The sequence below is a fragment of the Diadema antillarum genome, unplaced genomic scaffold, assembly GCF_040938485.1.
Source record: "Diadema antillarum isolate AM-2024a unplaced genomic scaffold, OU_Dant_1.0 seq00000172_RagTag, whole genome shotgun sequence".
In the NCBI taxonomy this organism is placed as follows: domain Eukaryota; kingdom Metazoa; phylum Echinodermata; class Echinoidea; order Diadematoida; family Diadematidae; genus Diadema; species Diadema antillarum.
Genome location: NW_027271241.1, coordinates 1,265,514 through 1,291,320, shown reverse-complemented (window position 1 = coordinate 1,291,320; position 25,807 = coordinate 1,265,514). Strand labels below are relative to the sequence as shown.

The window sequence follows — 25,807 nt, the reverse complement described above, 5'->3', positions numbered from 1 at the left end:
ACTATGGACAGGTCGGGGTGTCTGAAATCTATTGTACCTGTACCACCTATTTTGCATATGCCGAATTCTATAGGCATTTGGTTGGCATTACATTCTATACCCCATTGCGCTCTTCCCGCGGCCCTTTGGTGGGTTTGGCTGCGGCCTTTTCAGTCATAATCTCGCAGCCCTTTTGGTCATTTCGCAGCAGCCCTTTCCACTCTTTGATCGAGCTTTCCCAATCGTTTGGCTCTAGCCTTCTCGATCACTATCTTTTGGCTGCAGTCTCTGGCTGCCCAAACTTCATACAGGACTTCGATGAAAACAGCTGCTAATATATTCGTTCTTCCTGGATTTAAAGAAAACACAGATTGAAATCATTTCCGCGACATTACACATGTAGTTTGGAAACTTGGGAGTTTATCACATCGAAGCATGACGGTGAATAAAAAACTTAGACAGTGGGAAAGATTTCGAGAGATACTGATTATAAAAAGTCATAGAGCGATCATGGAGGAGAAAAAATAATCACGGAATCTTAGATCATACAAAACTATACACTGGGCTACAATGCATACCTAATGAGAGACAAACCGCCAGTAAACACACACACACACACACACACACACACACATGATATATATATGCATATATATATATATATATATATATATATATATATATATATATTATATATTATATATTTAACAAAAACAGCTTGATGTCATTGAGATAGCAGTATGCATATCAATATCAATACATATGGACGTTCAACTAATTACTTTTTAATAGTATAAATGACAAACAAGTCAACTCTTACACAAACACACACACAACACGCACACACACACACACACACACACACACAAACAAACACACACATGCAACATATCCACAGACCAGTCCCTCAAGAAGAAAGATGTTTTGGAAAGTTTGTATTCTTCTCCCATCATTCTTTCCGCGACCATTTTGGTGTTTGTGTTCTTCACATGCAATGCATGCGTGTTTATTCTGTCTTTTTTCTTTTTAATATATCAGAAACGTCATATCTTCCGGCATTTCGTAGGCCTGTGATTATCAAATATACCTGCGAAGAATTTGATCTTCGGGACTACCTAGAGTTTATACCTGTCATTCGAAGGTTTAATTTCTATGTATCCTCTATATAATTGTTTATAGTAATTAATCCCATACTGATACATCAAACGAGATTTAAAAAAAAATACGAGCAACAAAGGGAGTCAGTGGCGAAATACAAACGGATGCGTGTGATGATTTTACAAGTCCAGTGCTCTTGCACGAAATCGAGACGTGTTTTTGTTTTAATACATGAGGAGTACGTGATGTAGTACTACCCCCTCCCCGTAGGGTTATGTTCGTATAATAAGGGATTGTTTTATAGGGGATAAAAAGGTTTAAAGACAGGAAGGGGGACGTAGGGAGAGACAGACAGAAAGAGAAATGTAGTATCTGTTTTACCGTAAATACAATGTGGATCAAAACGACATTTACCATTGAAATGGAGATAATTTATTTAAAACTTTTTTTTTCAAAGTCTAATGATATCACAGATCGAGAAAGATATGAATGATCGCCGTATCAATGAATTAAATTTTCTTAAAGGCGAAAGTTTTGTTCTGTCGAAAAAAAGAAACAAAAATGAATTTTTTATGCGTAATCGAAGAAAAAAAGTATGTTATTGTGCTATTCTTTTCGTCTAAAAGCAATGAAAGAATTTCACGATCAAATATTGATTTGGAATGACAATTTCATGTTTAGATAATGTTTCATGCTTGTTATTTTACATACCGTTATCATCATGTGTCATTCTTAACTCTCTTTGCTATAAAAGCGGATTGGAAAGACAGCTGCCCGTATAGAGGTGAACCACTAAAAAAAATAAATGATAAAACAGGTAATGATAATGTTACTGCAAGTGTAAAGTAGATATTAAAAACCTATAGCTACACCTCTACCGACAGCAACGTCATGCACTTTTCCCTGTGTGTCTAACGTGAATGTTGAAAAGCAGACCAGTTTATGGAGCTTGAGAAAAAGCGAACAATTCATTGAACAGTTATCCATTTTTAATAGAAAATGATGGTTGTTAAAAATCAACATCCTGATGAAGACCATTGTTTTGACTATTAAAATTGGGGAAAGATGTCACGAACACGAAAATGCAGAGGACTGAGGAAACTTCACTTAAAAAAATTGTTACTCAGCTAGCAAAACTACAAAGAACACACGCACTCTCACACACACACACACACACATACACACACAAGAAGTAGGATCGCCTCTTCCTGGAAAGAGGTCGATACAATGTCAGTTATGAAGGAATGAAGGAATGAATACCTTGAAGAAAAAAGTTGGAATCTTGTGGAATACACTACTATCATACACACTCTTCCCGATTCAGGGCAAATACAACCTCGTATGCCCTTGTCAGGTTGTGTGATAATTTTGGGTGTATAAAACTGACAAGATAATCGTTAAGACATGTTCAATGCTTGTGATTCTTTGATATATCATTACACTCTCGAAGTATAATTTGTTTCATGTTTACTTGCCTTCGATAAAGTTTCTGTATTGTTCTGACATTCCTTCATTTCATTTTGATTTTCTTTATCCTTTCTATCGCCGCAAAAATACTTTGGATAAATTTTGCTACAAATTCACATTTTCGTCTTGACTTCGCGGTATATTGTACTTTCTTTGTGACATAGATCTCAAAGAATAAACAGTGATGACGCATATTTCACACATAAGAAGTTACTGCCCAAGTTATGCATATCATCTTTCATTTGTTTGGAATTCAGCTGAAAACCAAGCATAATTATATTGACACCCAGCTCTTGTAATTTTTCCTTTCTTGACGAAGTTGTGTAGTTCATTATGGGCACGTCGTTGATCCCAGAGAAACAGTCCCATATACAGGCATTTCTTTCCTTGAAGCCTTTCCTCCTATCTTTGCGAAAGGCGTAGCCTCAGTTTATTATCTGCTACTGATTTCTAAGTATGCTATTAAACTTTGCAAAAGACGCGTGCAGCCTATTCAAAAGATGATTCATGCCTTGCAAATCAGCAACAGCACCTGATCATCCATCACTACCTTTTGTCTCGATACGGAACAATACGGGATGGCAAGCAATTGGGTACAAACGTGTCAATGTATTGAAAGCACCGAGATTACCACTCACCCAACTTTTTGGTAGAACTCGTCATTACATCATTACAGTGACGAGAAAGAGAGAGAGAGAGAGGGGGGGGGGGGGTGGGAGAAATTGATTTTTGGTAGACCTGAATATATTACATATGTTGTCATTTTAGATCCAAGGTGGTGGATAGCGTATTAAGTTGATAAAATGCTACGTTCAATCTGTTTTCAATAGAAACAGCAGAGAAGGCGTTCACGCGTGATGGCGTGAGCAAATATTCAAAACGGCCTTTACAGCATGTCACACCGCACGTCGACTAAACACATACAATCTTTTCCTACTATAGCTACATTGTGCAAATCATGACTTCGTGAAATGAATTAGGGCTATTACAAATGATGACGGTATGTAATTATACGGCGCTTCAGCACTTCAGGAGAAATAACAATTAAGTTGAAAGATTGTTATAGTTTTACATGCAATACATAATACAGTACAGATGTACCACTCGAAGGCCTACTTCAATTTGTACCATGATTAACAAGTGCTAACTCTACATGCATGTTTTATTATCGTTCGTCTTTCAATGTACAGAACAAGGCAGATTTTTCTATTTTTTTTTCAATTACAGGCAGAATTTTGTCCGTGTGTGTGTTCTCGTCAGTGTATATGTCTGTTTGCTTATTTGTTTGGACGAGGTTAGAGTGGATACCATTAGCTTATTCGACCCCTGTTGAATCTCGCATAACTATAGTTAGCTTTTCTTTCTCAACTAAAATTCATGCGCAATGGTGCGAACTATAATTGTTTACATGTTCTTACTTTCAAACATTCACCTTTCTCTGTGTCATTTACACCTACACACACACACACACACACACACACATATATATATATATATATACAATATATATATATATACATATATATATATATATATATATATATATATATATAGAACTATTGGAACAAGTTCACTCGGTTGACAGCAGGTTCATCCGTATAAGTATGTCTAAAGCTCTTCCTTTGAGGATATCGAGCACTCTTCATAGAAGGATAGAATCACCAAGTATATATATATATATATACATATATATATATATATATATATATATATATATATATATATACATGTGACATAGATAACTTTTAGCATACTCAATTGGAAACGAACCATTGGTCTTAATTACTGTATTCATTGAGAGATCACAACCATTCATTGCGTCATTCATTGACTTCACTGTATTATTACAGGTAATGTATTACCTCAATAATTCTTTCAGTCGTTTGCAAAAACATGCTGTCTCAATGCATACAGGCAAGTACGAACAATGACACGAAAAGAAATAAAGTACTTCGGCTTATATGTCTCACTGTGAAGTGCGAAGGAAGCGATGGACAGTGACAAACGGTTCTAATGTAAATATTATTAATATTCACATTTGTAAGACAAATTGAAACTTGCACTTTCAGTCGTCTGACAATCAGTCCGTGGATTACATGTGGCTTGTACTGATAATGCGATTATCAGTGGGAACCATGAATTAAGGTGTCATTCCTTTTAAACGTTTAATTCTTGCTTAAGCCTGAATGAGCACAGAAAAAGTAATAGAAAGGGTAAAATAGGGTAAGATATTCTAATATAGCACATGCACCTGGTTATCGCATATAAATCTATGCTTGAATATGTGTGCATGTGTATGATCTCCATTTATGCATCGGTGCAGAGAGGTGACTCCTCCCTGATTTGTGCGAGTTCTCTGCAGTGTCTGTGCAATGCGTAGCTTGTTTGTTTGTTTGTGTGGGTTTTTTTGGCATTCCACTGGAGCAGCTTCTTGTATGGCATGGTGTATGCAAGTCTCATTACGCCATGTCATCGCCAATCTCAGAGTTACAGGCTGCTGTGCTACCACTTGGTACAGCCTGTCTTTTTCGTGGACTTTCAAATCCATGCCGTTGTTAAATACAAAGCTAAAATCTCACGAGACTGGACGACTTGCTTCTAATTATTTCCAAAAGCGTGCTTAGGACCCTCGTCGGCACTGCACCACTCATTCACTCATAGGGAGATATGGATGCGTACAGTTCTTTTTTTTTACCATCCCCGTACAATACAATACACATAATCATGAGAAATAAATCGAAGCGGAGAAATGCTCGCAATCACATGAAGACGAACTTATTCCAAGCAAATTCAGCAAATACGCACACTGTGCAGCACTTGCATTTTTGCTTATTACAGCAAAACAGACAAAACTGGACCAATGAGACTCATACATGTACAAAACGTGCCATCAGAAATATCAACCATGTCGGATATTTGTCCCACACGAATGATTTATTTTTGAAAAATAAAATACTGAAAATATCAGATCTGTTCAGTTACAACGTCAGCATATTTATGTACAAATTTTCTGCCAACGAGTTACCGGATGTTTTTACTAGCATGTTCAGAAAAAACTATTTGATTCATAATTATCCTACCCGCCAAAGTGACGCATTTCACCTTCCACGTACTCGAACAATTTTCGCTAAAAAAACGATAATGTATACGGGCCCTAGATACTGGAATGACCTCTCCCCCGAAATAACAAGCTGCTCGTCTTTATATTCCTTTAAACGTAAATTAAAAAAGTTTTTATTGAGTGCATATTTTGCAGACACTGAACAGTCGTAATGTCTTATGTAATACTGTGGTATGTTATTGTCCAATCAAACATTTTGTCAACACGTTACAGATTCCATTTAGGGTCTTGCCATGGGGCTCTCTGAATTCATCATTAGCAATTCCACACTCTACTTCGTTTCCCTCTCTTCCTCTTTCCCTCTGCCCCTCTCTAATCTTCTACGCAGAGCTTGGCGGCAGGCACCAAATGGCTTAATAGTTGTACATGTTACTTTTTGTGTCTTACTGATCATATCCTGGTGAAAGTTTTAATGCAACAATAGTTTATAGTATATACACCAAAGTAGGCTGTATAATAATGATGGCTCGGTCACAGTAAGTTCATATTAATGTATAGTTTGTTTGTTTTTCTTCTACTTCTTTTTCTTCTTCTTTTTTATTACATAAAATTTGGCAACCTTACATCATCATTCTGGTCTTCTATCCGTTCTCCGTTTCTTTTTCACAAACACTGATTACTCGGGGCTTACAGCCAAACAAGCTAGCTTTCATGTAGGTCCCGTCATACTTCTCTTTGATCAACCCCATTTCGATTTCGATTTTGACCAGTTATCATTACATGTAATTACTGTGTTATCACCATGTATATTGTTTGTTTTCTGCACATTGTTCACAAGGTAAAAGAACTTGTCTGGTTTCTGTTGTAATGTTCATAAATGAGAAGTATGAAAATAAAATGAATTGAAAAAAAAATGAATTGAAATTGAAACATTGATTATTGATTATAGCCATTATAAAATCTACCATGAACACTTCTCAACTGTTGTTCTCCCCCCCCCCCCCCCCCACCCATGTTGTCTGCCGATGAAACCTATCAATTGATAGAGAGCAATTCGGCATTTGCTTATAAATGGACAAGGCTGTAGCTCGATATGGAAGTGGTATTGAATACGTTGAGTCATGCGAAAAAGATAAACAAAATAGAACAACCTTCGGCGCTCTGCTGTCAGAGTCTAGGAAGTCTTCATGGTATGATAAGGGTGGTTTTTCCCTGAACTGTTATGATAATATCAGACGATGGTCAGTTACCCTCAAGAATAGCCTTTAAAATATCATTTTATCTGAGGTCAACAAAGTTCGACCGTATGTCTCCCCCCAGAAAAAGAAATACAATCGGACCTTCCGCAATAATTGTGTAAAAGTAGTGAATCAATCCAAAATCAATTTTAAGGAACAAAACTATAACTATTACCCCCATCTTTATACACGATACAGGAAATATCATCCAATTTGACTTTATGGTAATGAAGAGAAAGGGGATCTTTGTATGAGAGCATGTCAGGAATTCCTTCCTTCCAAGTTGTATGCAATGACTGTGTTCATAATTCCAAGATCAGCCATCTTCTCCGGACATAACAATGGGATCGGAGCACTATGGACAGGTTGGGGTGTCTGAAATATATTGTACCTGTACCACCCACTTTGTATTATGCCGAATTCTATAGGCGTTTGGTTGGGATTACATTCTATACCCCATGGCGCTCTTCCCGTGGCCTTTTGGTGGGTTTGGCTGCGGCCTTTTCAGTCATAATCTCGCAGCCCTTTTGATCATTTTGCAGCAGCCCTTTCCACTCTTGGATCGAGCTTTCCCAATCGTTTGGCTTTAGCCTTCTCGATCACTATCTATTGGCTGCAGTCTCTGACTGTCCAAACTTCATACAGAACTTCAATGAAAACAGCTGCTAATATTCTTTCTTCCTGGATTTAAAGAAAACACTGATTGAAATCATTTCCGCGACATTACACCTGTCGTTTGAAAACTTGGGAGTTTATCACATCGAAGCATGACGGGGAATAAAAAAGTTAGACAGTGGGAAAGATTTCGAGAGATACTAATTATAAAAAGTCATAGAGCGATCATGGAGGAGAAAAAATAATCATGGAATCTTAGATCATACAAAACTATACACAGGGCTACAATGCATACCTAATGAGAGACAAACCGCCAGTAAATACACACACACACACACACACACACACACACACACACATGGTACATATATGTATGTTATATATATATATATATATATATATGTTTAACAAAAACAGCTTGATCTCATTGAGATTGCAGTATGCATATCAACATCAATGCATATGGACGTTCAACTAATTACTTTTTAATAATATAAATGACAAACAAGTCAGCTCTTACACAAACAAACACACACACGCAACATATCCACAGACCTGTCCCTCAAGAAGAAAGATGTTTTGGAAAGTTTGTATTCTATTCCCGTCATTCTTTCCGCGACCATTTTGGTGTATGTGTTCTTCACATGCAATGCATGCGTGTTTGTTCTGTTGTTTTGTTTTGTTTTGTTTTGTTTTGTTTTGTTTTGTTTTTTACATTTTAATACATCAGCGACGTAATATTTTCCGGCCTTTCGCAGGCCTGTGATTATCAAATATACCTGCAACAAATTTGATCTTCGGGACTATCTAGAGTTTATACCTGTCATTCGTCATTCCGAGGAGAAGAAACTTTTTTCGGGTATTTATTGAGCTTACTTCTATAATAAATAGAGGTTGTGAACTAATATGCATGTTGCTGGAAATGCACCACGGAGCTGACCAATCACGCAGTTTCAGCCTCCGTTGCTATCACAACAAAGGTTTGCTTTGGGAAAGATAATGGCTAATGATCGATTCACGGTGCCCATCGCGGAAGTGTCCATCTTCTCCGGACATAACAATGGGATCGGAGATCTCACTATGGACAGGTCGGGGTGTCTGAAATCTATTCCCTGTACCACCAACTTTGTATACGCCGAATTCTATAGGCGTTTGGTTGGCATTACATTCTCTTCCCCTTGGCGCTCTTCCCACGGCCCTTTGGTGGGTTTGGCTGCGGCCTTTTCAGTCATAATCTCGCAGCCCTTTTGATCATTTTGCAGCAGCCCTTTGTACTCTTGGATCGAGCTTTCCCAATCGTTTGGCAGCAGACTTCTCTATCACTATCTTTTGGCTGTAGTCTCTGACTGCCCAAAATATGTTCACATAGGACTTCGATGAAAACAGCTGCTAATATATTCTTTCTTCCTAGATAAACGTTTGAATGACTAACTAACTAAATGAATATGTTAATGAATAGTTTAATAAATAAATAGATAAATGAATGAATAAATGAATAAATATATAAGTACATTGAATAAATGAATGAATAAATAAAGAGATTAATAAATTATTTAATACTTGACATGTCCAATTTAACAGTCTTTGATAGTCACACAATATACATCAGTTCGCTAGCTGACCGAAAGAGTCGGATTCAAATTTTAGGAGATACCATGCATGCAGCAGCAGCAAAAACAAACAAACAAACAAACAAACAAAACAATATACTATATACCGGTAGTATAACCTGGTTTCCATGTGTAAATGTTTACAAGGTGAAATTAGTGCATTCATCCATCACGTCCCATGCATGTATGTTGTTGTTGTTGTTCATTTTCTACACCAGTAGTATATCTTTATACTTTTGTAATGATTTCGTACATAATTTTACACAAAGTACAGCCGCTTTGCCATATAACAGTATAAAAGAGCGATAAAAAGAAAACGACAGGTAACCGCGTTCTATGGTGTGTATCAATACATGCGTGCGTGATGTGGCTGTGGATGTTTAAACTGCCGTGTTGATATTCAAAGTCGAATGATAGTTCGACAGCTGGTATGGACTTGAAATTGCTTTTTGACATTGGGTGTTTTAAAACGCGTATGATTGACTTTGGTGTTGTTCAAAGGAAATACTGATTGAAATAATTTCAGCGTCATGATACTGTAGCTTGGAGTCTTGAGAATTATTGATGTAGAAGCATGACGGTGGAAAAAATACGATGTGGATCAAGACGACATTTATTTCACTATTCATAGTCTACATAGATTCACTGCAAGGCTGCCGGAGAAGAGGAGAGATTTTTGTTTTTGGAATGACTCACTCCAAAGAGAAAAAGGCACACACACACACACACACACACACACACAAAACACACACACAAAAAAAAACTTGCAACTCCATAGATCAAGATGATGGGGAAGAATGTACAAACCTGTATATGACACAACACAGTAACTAAAAGTCACGAAAATGTTGGATAGAATGCGTATGTTTTGTGTATATTTTGCTTTTATAAAGTTGTTGAGTTTCCCGGTTGTCAGAGTGGACTGAAGTCGTAGAATAGGTGGACACCATGAGATTATTAAACAGGTTTTCTGTTCCGAGGTGTTATTCATATTCTAACGGAGAGGGCGCTATATTGCTAAAACGAAACGTACGCACTCTGACGCCCAGATTTTGTGAATGGTCGGCTCCTTGAAAAAAACGCCGCACGGGCCAAGTGCTAAAAGCGCCGCGCAGCGGGATTTTGAATGGGAGGATTTAAAAGAACGCGGCGAAACAATAGAAGACCGCTGAGCGGGAGCGCCGCTGTTTTCCTGGAGCGTGTAATCTGCCAAGGCGGTAATACAATACAAAGGCATGTAACCCTCTGAACTGTTCTTTTCAGGTGAATCCTGCAAAAAAAAAAAAGAGTATAATTTCTTGTTTTAAAGCTCACTCTTTTCAAGACTAATATAATGAATGTTTATTCAAGGGGTCATGTCCCCCCACCCCCCTCTCTCTCTCTCCCTCTCTCTCTCTCTCTCTCTCTTTCTCTTTCTCTTTCTCTTCTCTACGACGTGTAGAATGTGGTTTACATCATACATGCAGTTGCATCTAAGGTCTGATAGACGTTGTTTCAATGTAATGTTTGAATCATATTTTGCAGAACTAAACCAAAGTTATTACATAGTCCACAAGGTCAAATCTCATTCAGCGTGAAATAGTGGGTTGGTAAGGCCGATTAGAGTTTGTGATACGCTTTTGCGCCTTTATGTATTTTGTACTTAATCATCTTGAACTCAATAATCAGCTCATGTTCAAACTTACCATGATGGCTTTTCCTTCGATATTAAGAGGAGATGTTATGACACTGAGTCCATCATTTCCTCCCCCTGATGACGTCTGTTGTTCTCGCTCACAGGATGGTACTTTGGTTGGTGTTGGGTTTGCAGATGAAGTGTTGAATAAAGATATCAGTGAAAAATATGGTCAAAAGAGTTCAATTGCGGTACTTTGTAATCGACTTGGACGACTAAAACACAAGAAGTAAACAAATATGTATATCCAGAAGATTCTATAGTTTTTATCAGAAAATCATGAATTTTGTGTCCATTGATATTCGGTAATATCAATGGAAAATCCTTTGTTGGCGATATCTTATAACTGTCCTATTATCATCGTATGAGTATGTGTCATGCAGGCTCTGTAAACGACATGTGTGACCATGCACCACAAAACGAACAAAAAGTCGCACACACTGATTTTGCGTGAGGACTGAAAATAAGTGAAATGGGTCAACCTAGCCGATCTTGACTTTTTCATATTTGCTGGAAGAGCAAGTCTTCTTTTACATTATGCTAAAATTTGGGATCATAAAACGGGCGGTTCAGTGTGTTTTTTTGGAGTTTATCTCGAACATTTTTGGTAGAATAGTGTGATTAGGTGTGTCTGTAGAGTCCCTTTTTCATTTCTGAAAAACCTTGTACACACTCTTCACTTTGAACTCTAATAACTTTTGAAAAGATAGCGCTACTGCTTTGAAAGTTGGCATTGATTATGGAGAGAATTTGTTAATGAGGCATGCTTAATTTCAGTGTAATTAATTCCTTCATTGTTGTTACTTGGGTGGTTTACTCCCTGTCTTTTTTTTTTTTTGTCCCATTCATCCAAAACCAGCACGGTTTGGTAAAGATTAAGCGCTTGAATAGACACTGTACTTCAGGGTCTCTTTTCTCAGCTCACACTTTTCCTGAGTTTGTGCTTTCTTTCCAATATTTAGAAAGGTTAGGAGAGTTCATTTGACTTGAGTTATACATCATTTTAAAGCTTAAAGTCTGTTCTTTCAGAATATGGTCATAACTAAAAATTCATGCCTGGCGACTTTTTTTTTTGTTTTGTGGTGCAGGGTCACATATTGTTAAAAAGTACGCTTTGGTGTATGCGAACACAGTAAAAACAGAATCCATATTTTTGAAAACTGAAGTTAGATCTGGTAAAAAACGTGCAAACCTTGCGATCATTCTTTTTTTATGATCATGTATTTCGCAACCTTGGGTACAAGGGAGAAAGATGTCACTTGGTTGAATTATATTATTTTCACCTCTGTTTACAGCGCTGTATCTAGATTATCAGCAGAGAGGTTTGTGAAAGAAGCTTGTGTAGCAGTGAAGTGGAAAAAAGAAAAACCTCCATGAATTCTTTTGTAATTATCACGGGGGTCTCCAGTGTTACTTGTAACTCGAATACCGTTTATGATCAGTCAAAAGTTTGTTCACTCCCTTTGCATTCCATTAAAGACTTGTACCTACGGATTTTTCTCCCTTTTTTGCAATTATAATTCATACCATTCTGTAGGAAAGATACAACAGACCACTTCTTGTACAGATAATGAATGACGAAATTCCCCGTTTTATTCCTTTGATATTAACCATTATAACTATATTTACGTTAATATCGTCATAACAGTTCTGAATTGGCTTTGGGTGCCGTTAATAAATGATTGCAAAAATGTGGCCTTATGGCGCTTAATTTATTGCCGATTGGAAAAAAAAAAGTGTGGCTGGCATAAAACTTGGAGTTGCAGCAAATGTGTTTGAAACAGTAAATCTTACGAACACGAGATGGCGCTACACAATTCAGCGTAAGGGCTTGCCGAGTCGAATGTTCATGATTATGTTTAGCTTCAATTCAGTTCAATTCAGTTCAATTTATTTTTGCATTCCGTGTTCAATACAATGTATGCAAAGTAACATAATTTTACAGAATATCAGGAATTGCATGAATTGTTTTGAATAAGCAATATCGAGTACAATCGCTTATGATAGTAAAGAAAACATACTATTAGGCAAATTTTTATACGATAGAATGCTCTTCGATTAAAGGAGTTTTGGGAGAAAAAAAATAATTGTTTTATGTCTTATTAGAAATACAGGGGGCCACCTTCACATAAGAAGAGCAGTTTGAATGCTCATTAGGAAAATGAAAATTTTGTTTAATTTAATGAGGGCCACTTTTTCACTTTCAAAACTGCTCTCGTTGATTGAGATAAAGTCAGAAACTGAATGTGTGATACCATAATGATCCCCAAGTCTAACCGTTTAGAGGCAGGAAGAGGGTGAACGAATTTCATTGGTGTGCAAATCACCTGCAGAGCAGTAGGGCCTACAAGTTAACTGTAGTCCCCCTTCCCCGACAATTTTGAGGTAAAAAAAAAAGAGAGAAGAATATACATTTATAAGATGACAATAGAACCCATAGCTCAACGAAGGTTCCGCTCTGACATAGTCCTTCTCTTAAAGGGTGTGTACAGTTCTGGTCGAGGTGAAGATTTAGCTTTTAACGTTTTGTGAGATATTCAGAAACCACTCTATGAGATGTCAAAGAGCATGCGGTTCTAAGGGGTACCAAAAGTTTATTCGATGAAAATCGGTTTTGAAATGGCTGAGATATCCAAAAACAAGGTGAAACAAAGAGATACTAATAAAGTTGGGGCATGTCGCCTTTTATTATTAGCACTTTTTTGGATATCTCAGCCATTTGAAGACCAATTTTCATCAAATAAACGTTGAATCCTTCTTAAAACTAAATGCTCTTTCATATTTCATAAGAGGCTTTTCGTTATCTCACTTATAAATGTTCAAAACATGAATCCCTACCTAAACTAGTACTGTACAGTCCCTTTAAAGCGCAGGTGTGTGAATTGACCCTTGACCCCTCAAACCCACCTCCGCCAAAAGAGCTCCCTGGCCCCTGTTCTATACTGATACGGAAAATAAGAACAAGTAGTCGTTATACCCTTTGACTTTCTCCTTTCCCTAGAGACAATCAGTGCCACGATGAGTATAACAAGGAAGACGAAAGTAACGCCCAAGGTGACGAGGGAGATTGTGTATTCAATGCAGCTTTCTCTTTCAAGGCAACCTGTACGGAAAGGAAAAGACGGCATGTCGTGGAGTAGGAATGATCATTTATAAATGTCGCGCTTCTTTATACGAGTAACCAAGAAAGATATATACAGTGTTTGATCAAATGACAATGAAAGGATTTTATAAATCAACCCTCCTTATTTTCTTTTAAAAATGGTTATAAATCCGTTTTATTGTTCCTCTGTTTTGGGGTGGGAGTTTAGGGATACAGAATAAAGATGTAAAATTTATCCTCTGAGTCAGTCGTCACTCATGAATTCTTCTTTTATTCTTGAATTAATATACAGACAGTAATCTCATTGTAGATCCATCTCTCAATTCGCCATTTTTGCAATAGCACACGTAATATCCAAATTACTTTACTTTTTTTCTCTCCCACGAATAATGTGGCATAGCTTCCCTGCAGAAGAAGGAGGTTTACATGTCTACACGAACAGACCATAGATAAACACACACACACACACAAACACACACACACACACACACACATAAATCTTCAAGTAGTGACATGAGCAGGCTGACCAGCAGCTCGTTAGTCCAACCTGGCCTACTTTCTGATTTTCTGCTGATTATAATGCCTAGTTCCTTTGCAGAGTTTATCCATGGCCTAGAAAAGCAAAAATGGACTTCAGAAAGACGAGATGGAGACCAGAATGGACCGTGGATAACCAACAATAGTCCCATGTGCCTTGCATTTTACGTTACATTTCAAACTCATTGAAGTAATATGAAAGTCAATTGATAATGACATCGCGTTCCATTGATAACGTCGCTGCAAATTAGGGATTAGGAAACAGAGATTGTTCAGCTATAAAGTTGGACATTACATATGGAATGTACCATTCTTTCGTTGTTATATTCATTTTTAAAGGAAGTTATCTACTTTATAAATTTACAACCGAGGAACATGAACACGACGCTATTTATCACATTAAATCAAAGGATTGCTTGTACGTACAAGTAATTACTGACAGTTATTGACTACTGAAAGCATCCTCCAAAGGACCAAGCAATGAGTGTAAAGTGTGTTTTGACTATGGGCACAGCCACTGAAACCAGAGTCTCGAAGCATTGCATCTCGTATAAGCCACAACAACTCAGATTTCAAACAATTTCAAGAATTTAATTTTTATGACTCACCGTCGCTAGCATCGATTGATGGAATCATGGTTGAAGTTCGTGTCACCACTGGATGTAATTCGTTAACGAAGAAACAAAAAAAGGTAAGCTCTCAAAACGACAATATGTATCCATGATATATAAAATCGCATGACTTTTATAGTCAATACTACTTTTCTTTTTGCAGTTGTCTGATCCTGAAATTGAATAGGTAGACTACATGTTGAATTGGTCACAGATAGCACTCTGGAAGTAAAAATCTGAATTCGATCTTTCTTAAATTGACATGGTGTAATTAGTACTCCAATCATGTCTATATAGACGCAACTACATGTACGTGCATCTGCAACAAATAACAAATGCAATACGACGTGCGACCAAAGCGAATCCAAAGTTGCCCTATAGTTGATACATTCTCATCAATAGCATGTTCTTTTTGCTACCTACTACGTTTATCGCCGGACTGTTTGGCAATGTTAAACAAATGGCGGTGTTTTTTTATACTAGATACATTACTTACTATAGTCTGTTACCATTGTTGAAGGTGTAGGGCTTGCTGTCGATGTTGTCGTCTCTATGACCTTATCTAAAAAAAAAAATAATAATGAGTTACCTATAAGTAGCCATGATAAAAAAAAAAAAAAACATGGGCGTACGTACTCGAGCAGGATTTGAAACTACGACCTCCTGATCTCCGGACAGGGGGCGGAAGCTTGGTGGTCTAGTGGAGATGACGCCTGTCCGGAGATTAGGAGATCGTAGGCTCGAATCTTGCTCGAGTTCGGACGCCCATGATCTTTTATCATGGCTACTACTAAAACACTGATCAATTCAATGCATATTTAAAAGGATGTAGGGCAATTTGTCAATCAGTTGCAATGAAAACATCTCTACGGAAGAATTTCATGAATATGAATCAGTTCGGCGTTGTTTAGTCGTTGATTTTGTTCTTGTTTTTTTTTTACTTACTATAGGTAAAACCCACTGATATCAATTCTTTATTATACTTAGTTCTTTCAATATTCAAGTGGAGTTCTTTAGCACATTGATTGAACGCGCAATTACCCCCATAGTTATTTTAATCAGTGTCAACATCTTCATATTGTTTTATAGATTTTCGTAACCATTCATAACATTTTCTCCTCCCATAATTTCATGTGAAAAGAAAAGCACAATGACATATCCTTCTCAATGAGGCAAAACCGTTCCATATTTTACATACCTTTAACTGTTAAGTTGGTGAAGGTACACATCTCTCCAGTATTGAGAGTAATGTGACAAAGATATTGTCCCTCGTCATTCGTTGACACATTTCGGATGATAAACTCAATATTGCTGTTCTCATGTGATATGACAATGCTGTACTTTCCCCTAGAAGCATTGTCGTCACCACGCCCATATAGATAGGTTTCCACTGTCTCCCCATTGAATATCAGATTAACTTTCAGCACGATGACAGAAGAAGGTTCTGATTCCGAAGAGTTCCAGCAGGTTATTCTTTTGTTTTCCTCAATATAAGCTTCCTCGTTAGGATGATATATTTCAGGACCCGAACATTTTTCCGAGAGAACTATGGTGGTGTCATGCACGAACAGAGAAAATTGGAAAAGCATAATTATTTTTACTGTGACAGTAAAACGAGGCAGGTAAGAGTAAATAATGATAATCTCTGATAAAATGCAGAATTGAAACAACTAGCCTGTCAAAGTACCAATCCCTTGAGTATTTATCGTGTTGGTTTTTTTTTTTTTCTGTTTGTGTGTTTTTTTCTTCATAGGTGAAATAAAATCATCCAGTACAATTTTTCTAATAATCCTACCGGTAATCGATATGAGTTTAGTCGTTTTATTCTTGAATTATAGCAAAGATAATATAGTTTACTAAATTGAATTGAATTTGAATTGAATTTATTTATTCAGCATAAAAACAACAGAGAAAGACAATAATGAGCAATCATGACAGACACAGAGAAAAAAACATAACTTTGGAATACATAAAGCTGAAGGGAAGCAGCCAACGAGGAATTAAGTTTCCTTAAAATCTGGCCGACCCAGAAAATCCATTTAAAAAAATGCATTGGTGATGAATTTTTCATATTTATAAAAAAAAAAAAAATGAGATGAACAGATATACCGTTGCAAGACAAAACATAAAGCAATACAGCATGATATACAATACACTACATTTACATTACAAAGACAATACGAATAAAGTGAGTTACGATCATTAGATAGAATACATGTATTGCCAGCCAAGCATGTCAAAAACTTAGGAATTATAATTTTGTATAAAATTCTCCTTAAGTTTACGTTTGAATACATTAAAAGAGGTAACTTTACGAATATCATCTAGTATTGAGTTCCATATAAGCGGACCTTGATAAAACACAGATTTCTGAAATAATGATGTTCTTACTTTTGGGATATGAAAATTCTTAGCGTTTCTGGTATAATATGAATGAATATTGCAATTTAAGGTGAAATAATGCATAAGAGAATCGGGTAAAAGCTTTCTATGCCATAGAAACATAAGATTACCTAAAATATATTTATATCTGTCATACAACTTTAAAATCTTTTGGGAATTAAAAATTGGTGAAGTGTGAGCTAAATAAGTTGAATGGTTTATAACCCTTATTGCACGTTTTTGTAGTTTAAAAAGTCTGTCTATGTATATATTTGCAGCACTTCCCCAAACAGAAAGACCATATTCAAAAAAAGGCGCAATAATTGCATTATATATCATTTTAAGAACAACAGTGGGTAAAAAGTTAAGTCGAAAAAGTATCCCAATATTTTTTGAAATTTTGTTGCATATAATATTTATGTGATCTTTCCAAGTCAATTTATTATCAATTGTGATTCCTAAAAATTGCAAAGACACTTCATGCTTAATTTCAGATCCTGCTAAATATATACTAATATCCTTGACATCAACATTTCTATTGGTGAATATCATAAAATGTGTTTTACTTGTATTTACTGATAATTTATTCATATATAACCATTCAGAAATTATACTTAGCTCATTATTGACTATGATTTGTAATGTTTGGGGATCATTATGAGATATAAAAATACTGGTGTCATCAGCAAACAATATATATCTAAAAACCTCAGACGTATTACATAAGTCATTCATATATAAAAGAAACAAAAGAGGTCCCAAGATTGACCCTTGGGGTACTCCACACTTCAATTCTTTAGATTTAGATTGAAAACCATCCACAACAACATATTGCACTCTGTCGGATAAATAACTGCGGAACAAATCTAAAACAACTCCTCTTATGCCATACAAATACATCTTACTAAGTAAAATATCATGATCAAGACTATCAAAAGCCTTACTCAAATCCAAAAATATGCCGATTAAAATTTCCTCATTTTCTATTGCACACATCACATTTTGAATAAAAATGATTAAAGCATGAGAAGTGGAGTGCCTCTCCCTAAAACCATATTGGTTTGAAGTGAATATATTGCACTCTTTGATAAAGGATAATAAACGAACATAAATGCATTTCTCAAAAATCTTTGAAAAAAGAGATAAAACAGATATCGGGCGGTAGTTACTTAAAATCTCTTGACAACCTTTTTTAAAAACAGGTATTACACGCGCTATTTTCAGTTTATCTGGGAAGACACCAGCATCTAAACACTTATTGAATATTGCACACAGAGGTTCACATAAATAATCAATAACTCTTTTCAAAACACAAATTGCAATTCCATCTGAACCTGGGCTTGTATCATTCTTAAAATTCTTCACAATGTCAACAATTTCATCAGGAGATATTGGTTTAAAAAATGCAGATTTCTCATTTTTGATAATATATTTTACATTAGGTGACTTCTTATCATCATCGAACTTACGTTTCAAATCATAACCAACATTAACAAAATACTCATTAAAAACATCAGGAATTATATTCTTATCTGAAATCAATTCATTATCAACAATAATCTTATCAACACAGGATTTCTTTTTATGTTTTCCCAAAGCCCTATTAATAACTTTCCACGTTTTACTACTGTCACCATGTGCAGCCTGAAATTGAATCTTATAATACAGTTTTTTTGCCTGCTTAATTTTATTAACAACTTTGTTTCTAATTTTCTTATACACCCTTTTTCTATAATCAGTTGGATTTTTTAAATATAACTTATACAAACGGTTTTTCTTTTTTATAATCTTTCGAATTTCATCATTAAACCAAGGTGCACTTTTATTACTTTTGCTTTCCTTTAAATCAATGCGTTTTAAAGGAAAATATACATCATAATAATCTAAAAATACATTATAACAATCATTGGCATTAGGAATTGTGATATTCCATTGGAAACTGTTCAGATGCTGCGCGAATCTAATTATATTCATCTCACTGATTTCACGTTTATGAAAACATTTTTCTTTAAAAACAATAGAAATTTTATCACAAATACAATATATGGGAAAATGATCGCTTACATCACATAAAAAAAGCCCCGATGAAGAAACATTCACACTATCCTCATTTGTAAATATATTGTCAATTAACGAAACCGAGTCTGGAGTAATCCTTGTAGGATATTTGATAAGAGGAAACATATTATGAACCAACAACATATCAAAAAACTCATTTACGTATTGCTCTCTATCTATTCTTAAGAGGTTAATATTGAAATCACCCATCAAATAAAACATTTTTTTCTCATTTTGCACAATTTGTAATACTTCACTTAAAACTTTCATAAAATCTTCAACACATTGATTAGGTGGTCTATACACAACTCCAAATAAAATTCTTCGATGATTCATTTCAATTTCAGAAAATATACTTTCAATATAATTATTGTTTACATCCAAGTCAGTCCTTCGTTCAAATTTGACATCATTTTTTACATACAAACCAACTCCACCACCCCTCTTACATCTACGACTATTTGCAAAGAAAGAATAATTATCAAGCCTGTACATATCAAGAGGTGAGTTAGCATTCAGCCATGTTTCAGAAATTCCTATTATAGTTGGTGCAATATCAATTGAAGTTAAAAATGAGTTTAAGTTATCAAAGTTGCGAGACATGCTCCTACAATTAAAATGAATACAAAAAAGGGGAGATTCATTTTCTTTTGCAATCATCTTAGAATATAAAACACTGTTAAAATCTTTGGTTGAATAGTAATACTGATCAGAGACATATTCGTTATCGCTAGCAGGAGAAATATATTCATGTAGTTTTTTAAGTTCAAGGTTCACGTGAGAAAACTGGCATTGGTTGACTATATCTGAAAAATACATTGAGCAACAAAACAAGACTCACTACACACAATTAAAATAACTTCAAGAACTAAGAACATACATGTACATACTGTAAGAGAGGGTGAGAGCAAAAAGAGAGTCTGCTCCTAAAGAGTGAATGAGGATGCTTTAAGTATCAAGGAAATTTGATTAGGTTAACATATTATATGTGTATAGTAGATGTCAGTTTACGAAAATAACATATTTTGTTTAAAGCTTTTTCAATTCACTGACTGACCATATTCTCTTTCTCACAGTGGATCCATTGGTTGCTTTGACCAGCACGATGACTCTGCCATCACTGGACCATGCTGCACACAGTTTGTCGTTTCTTTCCACTTCTTCTTTTGCTTTGGTCAACAGGAGGCGATTTTCTGCTGTGAGATCTTCCTCAATCCCTACATGAGTACCTTTCAGTCTTCTCCGGCTTTTGATGACCGTGTCTCTGGTGCGGTAAGTGGTGAACTTGACTATGATGGCGCGTGGAGGTGGTTGTTTCCTTGCCCCTGGTCTTGAACTGGTGGTACGCGGGGCACCCACACGGTGAGACCTGTCAATCTCATGTCGCTGCAGCTTGATGTTCAGCTTCTCCGAGGCTAGATCAAGCATCACCTGGTCTGTATCCTCCTTTGGGTTTTCCGGGATGCCATATAGCCGCACGCAGTTACGACGCGAGTATTGTTCAGCATCATTCATGTCTCGTTTGAGCTTGGCTATATCGGCTGAGTCAAGCTCGTGTTGTTTTTGCAGTGACGTGATGACACTCGCCTTTGATTTCACTTCAGCCTCCAATTCGATCACCTTGCCTTCCGCGATTTCAAGCTGTGTTTGAAGCTTTTGCATTTCGTTGCGGACTGCTTCCACAAGGGAAACTTTGAACAACTCCTTGAACTGCTCACTGCTGAAGAATTCTCTGACCTCTTCACTTATCTGTTCACAGAATTCAGAAGCATCGACACCAGGGGGAGAAACAGATGAACACGATTTCTTTTGACCCCTGGTCCCTGGCATACCGATTGATGAGCAAGGCAATTCACCACACTGTAAACAATGCAAGTTGTTGAATAGCCCCTGAAGTAATCACCCCTTTCAGAAATACTTGGGGAGTCTCGGGATGCCTGGTGCTCTAACACCTTAACAAAAGAAGTGATCAGGAAGAGTGCATTCACACAACACTGCGTGGGGAGACTGAATAGGTAGACACGTAGTGTGCTGTACAAAGATCAGAGTCCAGTGTTCTATGACATACTGGATGGCAGCTGCTAACACAACTTAGTGAGCACGGGACTGAGGCAAAAAGACAGTGAAACTGAATCCAAATGAGAAATAAGAAAACTGAGCAAGTCTTTCCTTTCCTTGAACTTACATCCTCCCAGCTGGTACTACGTCATTCCAGAAGGTTCACCATTCAGTCATACAATACACAAATATCCAGAAGATGGGATTTCACCTCAGAAAATACGCAATTTGTGCCAGTTTGTGCCAGTAGCTCCTGTCTCCTTACTCTCCTGCTAAGTCCAATTGAAAGAAAGAATTGTGAAGTAATGGTATCTATTCATTAACGGGAATTAGACTTTACAAACACAACGTAGATATTTCAAGTGATAACATGTGCAGTCTAGAAAAAAATCTAAGTGAGAACTAATGAAATTTCAAGAAACTCACCATAGCATGGTTGTAAACATAAAACGGCAATCCAAGCTACGTGCAACAGCAGTAACGTATCCATTATAATGTTTACTCACGGTCAATTAAACGTACACAGCAATTTTGTATAATGAAGAAAACTTTGCATTACGGAAGTTCTATGCGGACATGGCAGACATTGTAATATCAGTTTCACACCGACCGTCACTTTCAAAACATCCAGCTTCTACTAAAACTGATTCTTATGTCATTCTTTTGTATCACACACTATAGTTACAGTTACAGTGAGCAACATGAGTATTCTTGTCTAAAGACGTTTCATATTTCATGAGTTAAAACACTGCAAATTTTGAGTGTAATAGCTCACATGACATTAAACATTTTTACAACTTTAAACATTACTTTTATATTGATATGTTTTATTACCCTTTCATCTTCACATAAAGTTAAAGCACATTTCCAGGACCTAGCTTGTGTATGAATTTCATGGCGAATTCAATTACTAGAAAAAAAATAAAAAAAAAAATCATGGAAAATAAATAGACTGGTCAATGTATAGACACTGTATACGATACGACTAGAATGTCATAGAAATACTCTTATATACCCGTTTTCCACAAAAGGCGTCTACCGTTATTGTGTATCAAACTGACAAGCCCTAGACGTGTGAACAAAGTCTACGTCGAAATATCTTGCATCGAATATCATAAGTATACAGTTATACATGAAAGGACGTTGCTCTCAAATGTTCCCTTTGTTAATCATCAAGCTTTTGGTCTTTCAGTGCCTTCATCAAGAACTACACAGAAAACATGCACTATTGGATAATTATGATGGCATGCTGGCATGATATGCCATATCATCAGCTGATCATTGTCATTATTTATCCTATGATTAGACATACTCATTCAAATAGATGCTGGAAAAATCATATCATATTGTTGACATATCTGTCAACATGTGTTGTATAGAGTAGGCCCTATGTCGAATGATATTGTATATGAACAACAGCAATGTTTTAACTTCTGTCTACAGATCATGACTCAGTATGTTGAACATAAACCGCACACTACTCTGATTCTACCAATGTAATATCATATATTTTCTCCAGATATACCAGTTGAGAAAATATTTACGATTAAGAAACTTACTTCAGAACAATGTTCCAATTATTATGTGCGATTTTGAAAATTGGAGTACACTTTTGATATTGACTTCGGTAACTTCAATACAATTCATTTAATCTGATAACAATTTACAGTCGTTATAAAGTATATTCACTGTATTGTGGAAGTATGATACCAGAATATGAAAAATTATTTTTTTAATCATAAAATACTCAAAAAAGTATGTTACAGATATGATGTTATATTTCATTTCCGCGTTGAAGTGTCACCTTCACCTAATGACATGAAGAGGTAATTATTTAAGGATTATTACTCACATTATTATTTGCCAGAATGATATAACATTTCAGTGTACGATATCGCATCTACATATTGTCACTTCATGCCTTAGATTAACATTATGTTCTCCCCGTAAAACCTGATGGAGGATAGTACTCAGAAATCTTGATGAACAAAGGGCGCATATGAGAAGAAAGTTCGTGTCAGACCTATTTTCTCCCACATACACACTTTACAATGAGTGTATTTGGGCAATAGGGGCACAAAAAATGGCAATGCAAATTGTTTGAGATGTTAAGAATTATAGGCCTATGTCAACCTGCTAGTTCAATTTTGTAGAGTAATAACATTGTAATAGAGAAAAGTTCAATTTCGGTTTCAATGAAGATATGGAAGATGCACTGTTTATATCATGATTCAGAATATTCCAATTATGCCAATAAAATGCATGTCAAACATACAGTACCAAAGAATATTCTTGAAGTTGTGAATAAGATATTCCATGCTCTCATTCTTTCTAGTTCTACGGATTATGTGTCTTCTTCAAATGATTTACAGTAATTCTGTTATTAGATGAAGCAAAATAAAACACTTTTAGAGGTGCCTCACATAACAAGGAGTATTCTTGAACCTGTGAATGAAATATCACATACTTTCATTTTTCCTACTTCGATGGCTACTGCGTCATCTTGAAACATTTCACATTAATTCTGTTATCAGATGGAGCAAAATAAAACATTTTTTAGCAGTAGCTCACTTCTTGCAAAACAAGGAATAATCCTGAAGTTGGTTAGAAAATAATCCAAATACATTTGGGGTTTTTTTTCTTCTTTTCAGCAGGTTTCATTGACAACAAATAAAGTAGAGAGAAAGAGAGATTGCCCTCGAAAACTGCACTACGTAAGAGAATTTCGTCCATGTATTCCTGAGTTATGTAGTGTAATTATATTGAGGAGAGAGGTGTAAGAGACGGAGAGAAATAAATTCGTCCCTTATAATTCTCTCTTTTTTTTTGGGTAACCTCACTAAGGTTTAGGTGGGATTTGCCTGTGAACTTGCTACGGTATTGGTATATTTGCTTTATTGAAGATAATTATGACTTTAAACGAAATGTACTTTGAATGCAGCCAAAGAGCATAATGCTTTTATAAAGACAGCATTCGTCAAATGCTGTAGATGAAGATTTCAAATAACTTTGATAATAGCCGAGTTTCTATTCTTCTGCATAAGGCTTGGTCTGCTTTTGAAATAGCATCAATCGACTTTACCTATGTCTTTACAAAACAGCCGGGAGAGCAGTAGTGCACTTTGAGGGTTTATCATTGGTTGTTTTCCATTGATTTCGTTATTTGTTTTCTTCAATGTCTTTGAGAAAGAAGTTCAGGCAAAATGTAAATCGATAATACATCTCAAATCCTGGTAGAAGAAGCAATCTATTGAAGGAAATTTAGAATGTACGTGATTGTAAATAACTGGCAGCGCATGCGCAGCAGGGCATGCGCAGCAGAGAATACGAAGAACTTATAAAATAGCGGAAACAGCTTTTTGCGTATGGTTGATGACCGGCAAAAATTCTTTCGTAGCTAGTTGGGACGAGCCTGTTCTGTGAGCTGGAGGAATAAATAGTTGACTGTGAGTATAACAATATGTGTTATTACATAAATGTTTGAAGAAGCGTAGAAACGAGTTGCGAGGACTTGGTGTTTATTTCTCATGATTCAAAAATACGGATTTTGTGTATCACTTTGTTTGTTGTTCCCTATACAGTGGCATTACGGCGTAACATTGTTTGGATTACATTTACTTACAAAAAAAAGATATATTTGCCATTTTGTGTTTATACGCAAATGACATACATTTTATTTGCATTACTTTGCAACAGATCTTAATGTCACACAAGATTATATTCCGTTCCATAGGGTTTCCATAGGCCAAGTTTTTAGAGAACATATGATAAAGTAGAATATTACAAAATTGACGAAAAATATGGTAATAATTTTCGAAATATCATAGTCAATACGATAGTTAAATTATCTCAGTACAGAAATAAAATAACGGTTACCAAGCACTACGCTAGGAAAATGCATTTCAATACACATCCTTCTGATAGAAAATGAAAGGATTCCAGAAAACCAAGTTATTCCTCTTCCTTGGCAATGACTCAACGCAGATGATTGATGTGTTTTTAAAGTTGTGTATTTGCTACCTCACTGTAACATACATTAGTGAAACAACCTGCATTTCATCAATTAGTGTTTATTTGGAGAGCGAGACTCAATAACCTAGAGAACTACACTAAGGCTAAATCATATATGAGTATTTCAATGGATCATTAAATTAATTTGTTTGCACAGAGAGCCACCGAGTGATGAGAACTATGAAGCAGAGAAGCGCCCTCGTACTCTTTACAGTAGGTCTTACCTCCATCTTAACGAGATCTGCTGCGTCGACGACACAGGTAGGCCTATCTGAATTGGATTCCGTTAACAATTCTGATGTCG

At 36.0% G+C, this 25,807-nt stretch overlaps 1 protein-coding gene across 1 annotated transcript; it reads right to left on the bottom strand.

Moving 5' to 3' along the window:
• Positions 1 to 20,463: 20,463 nt before the first annotated feature.
• On the bottom strand, positions 20,464 to 21,264 carry LOC139728311 (uncharacterized). The gene has a single exon (XM_071639259.1). It carries the CDS (start codon positions 21,262 to 21,264, stop codon positions 20,464 to 20,466), a length of 801 nt encoding a protein of 266 aa, XP_071495360.1.
• Positions 21,265 to 25,807: the final 4,543 nt, after the last annotated feature.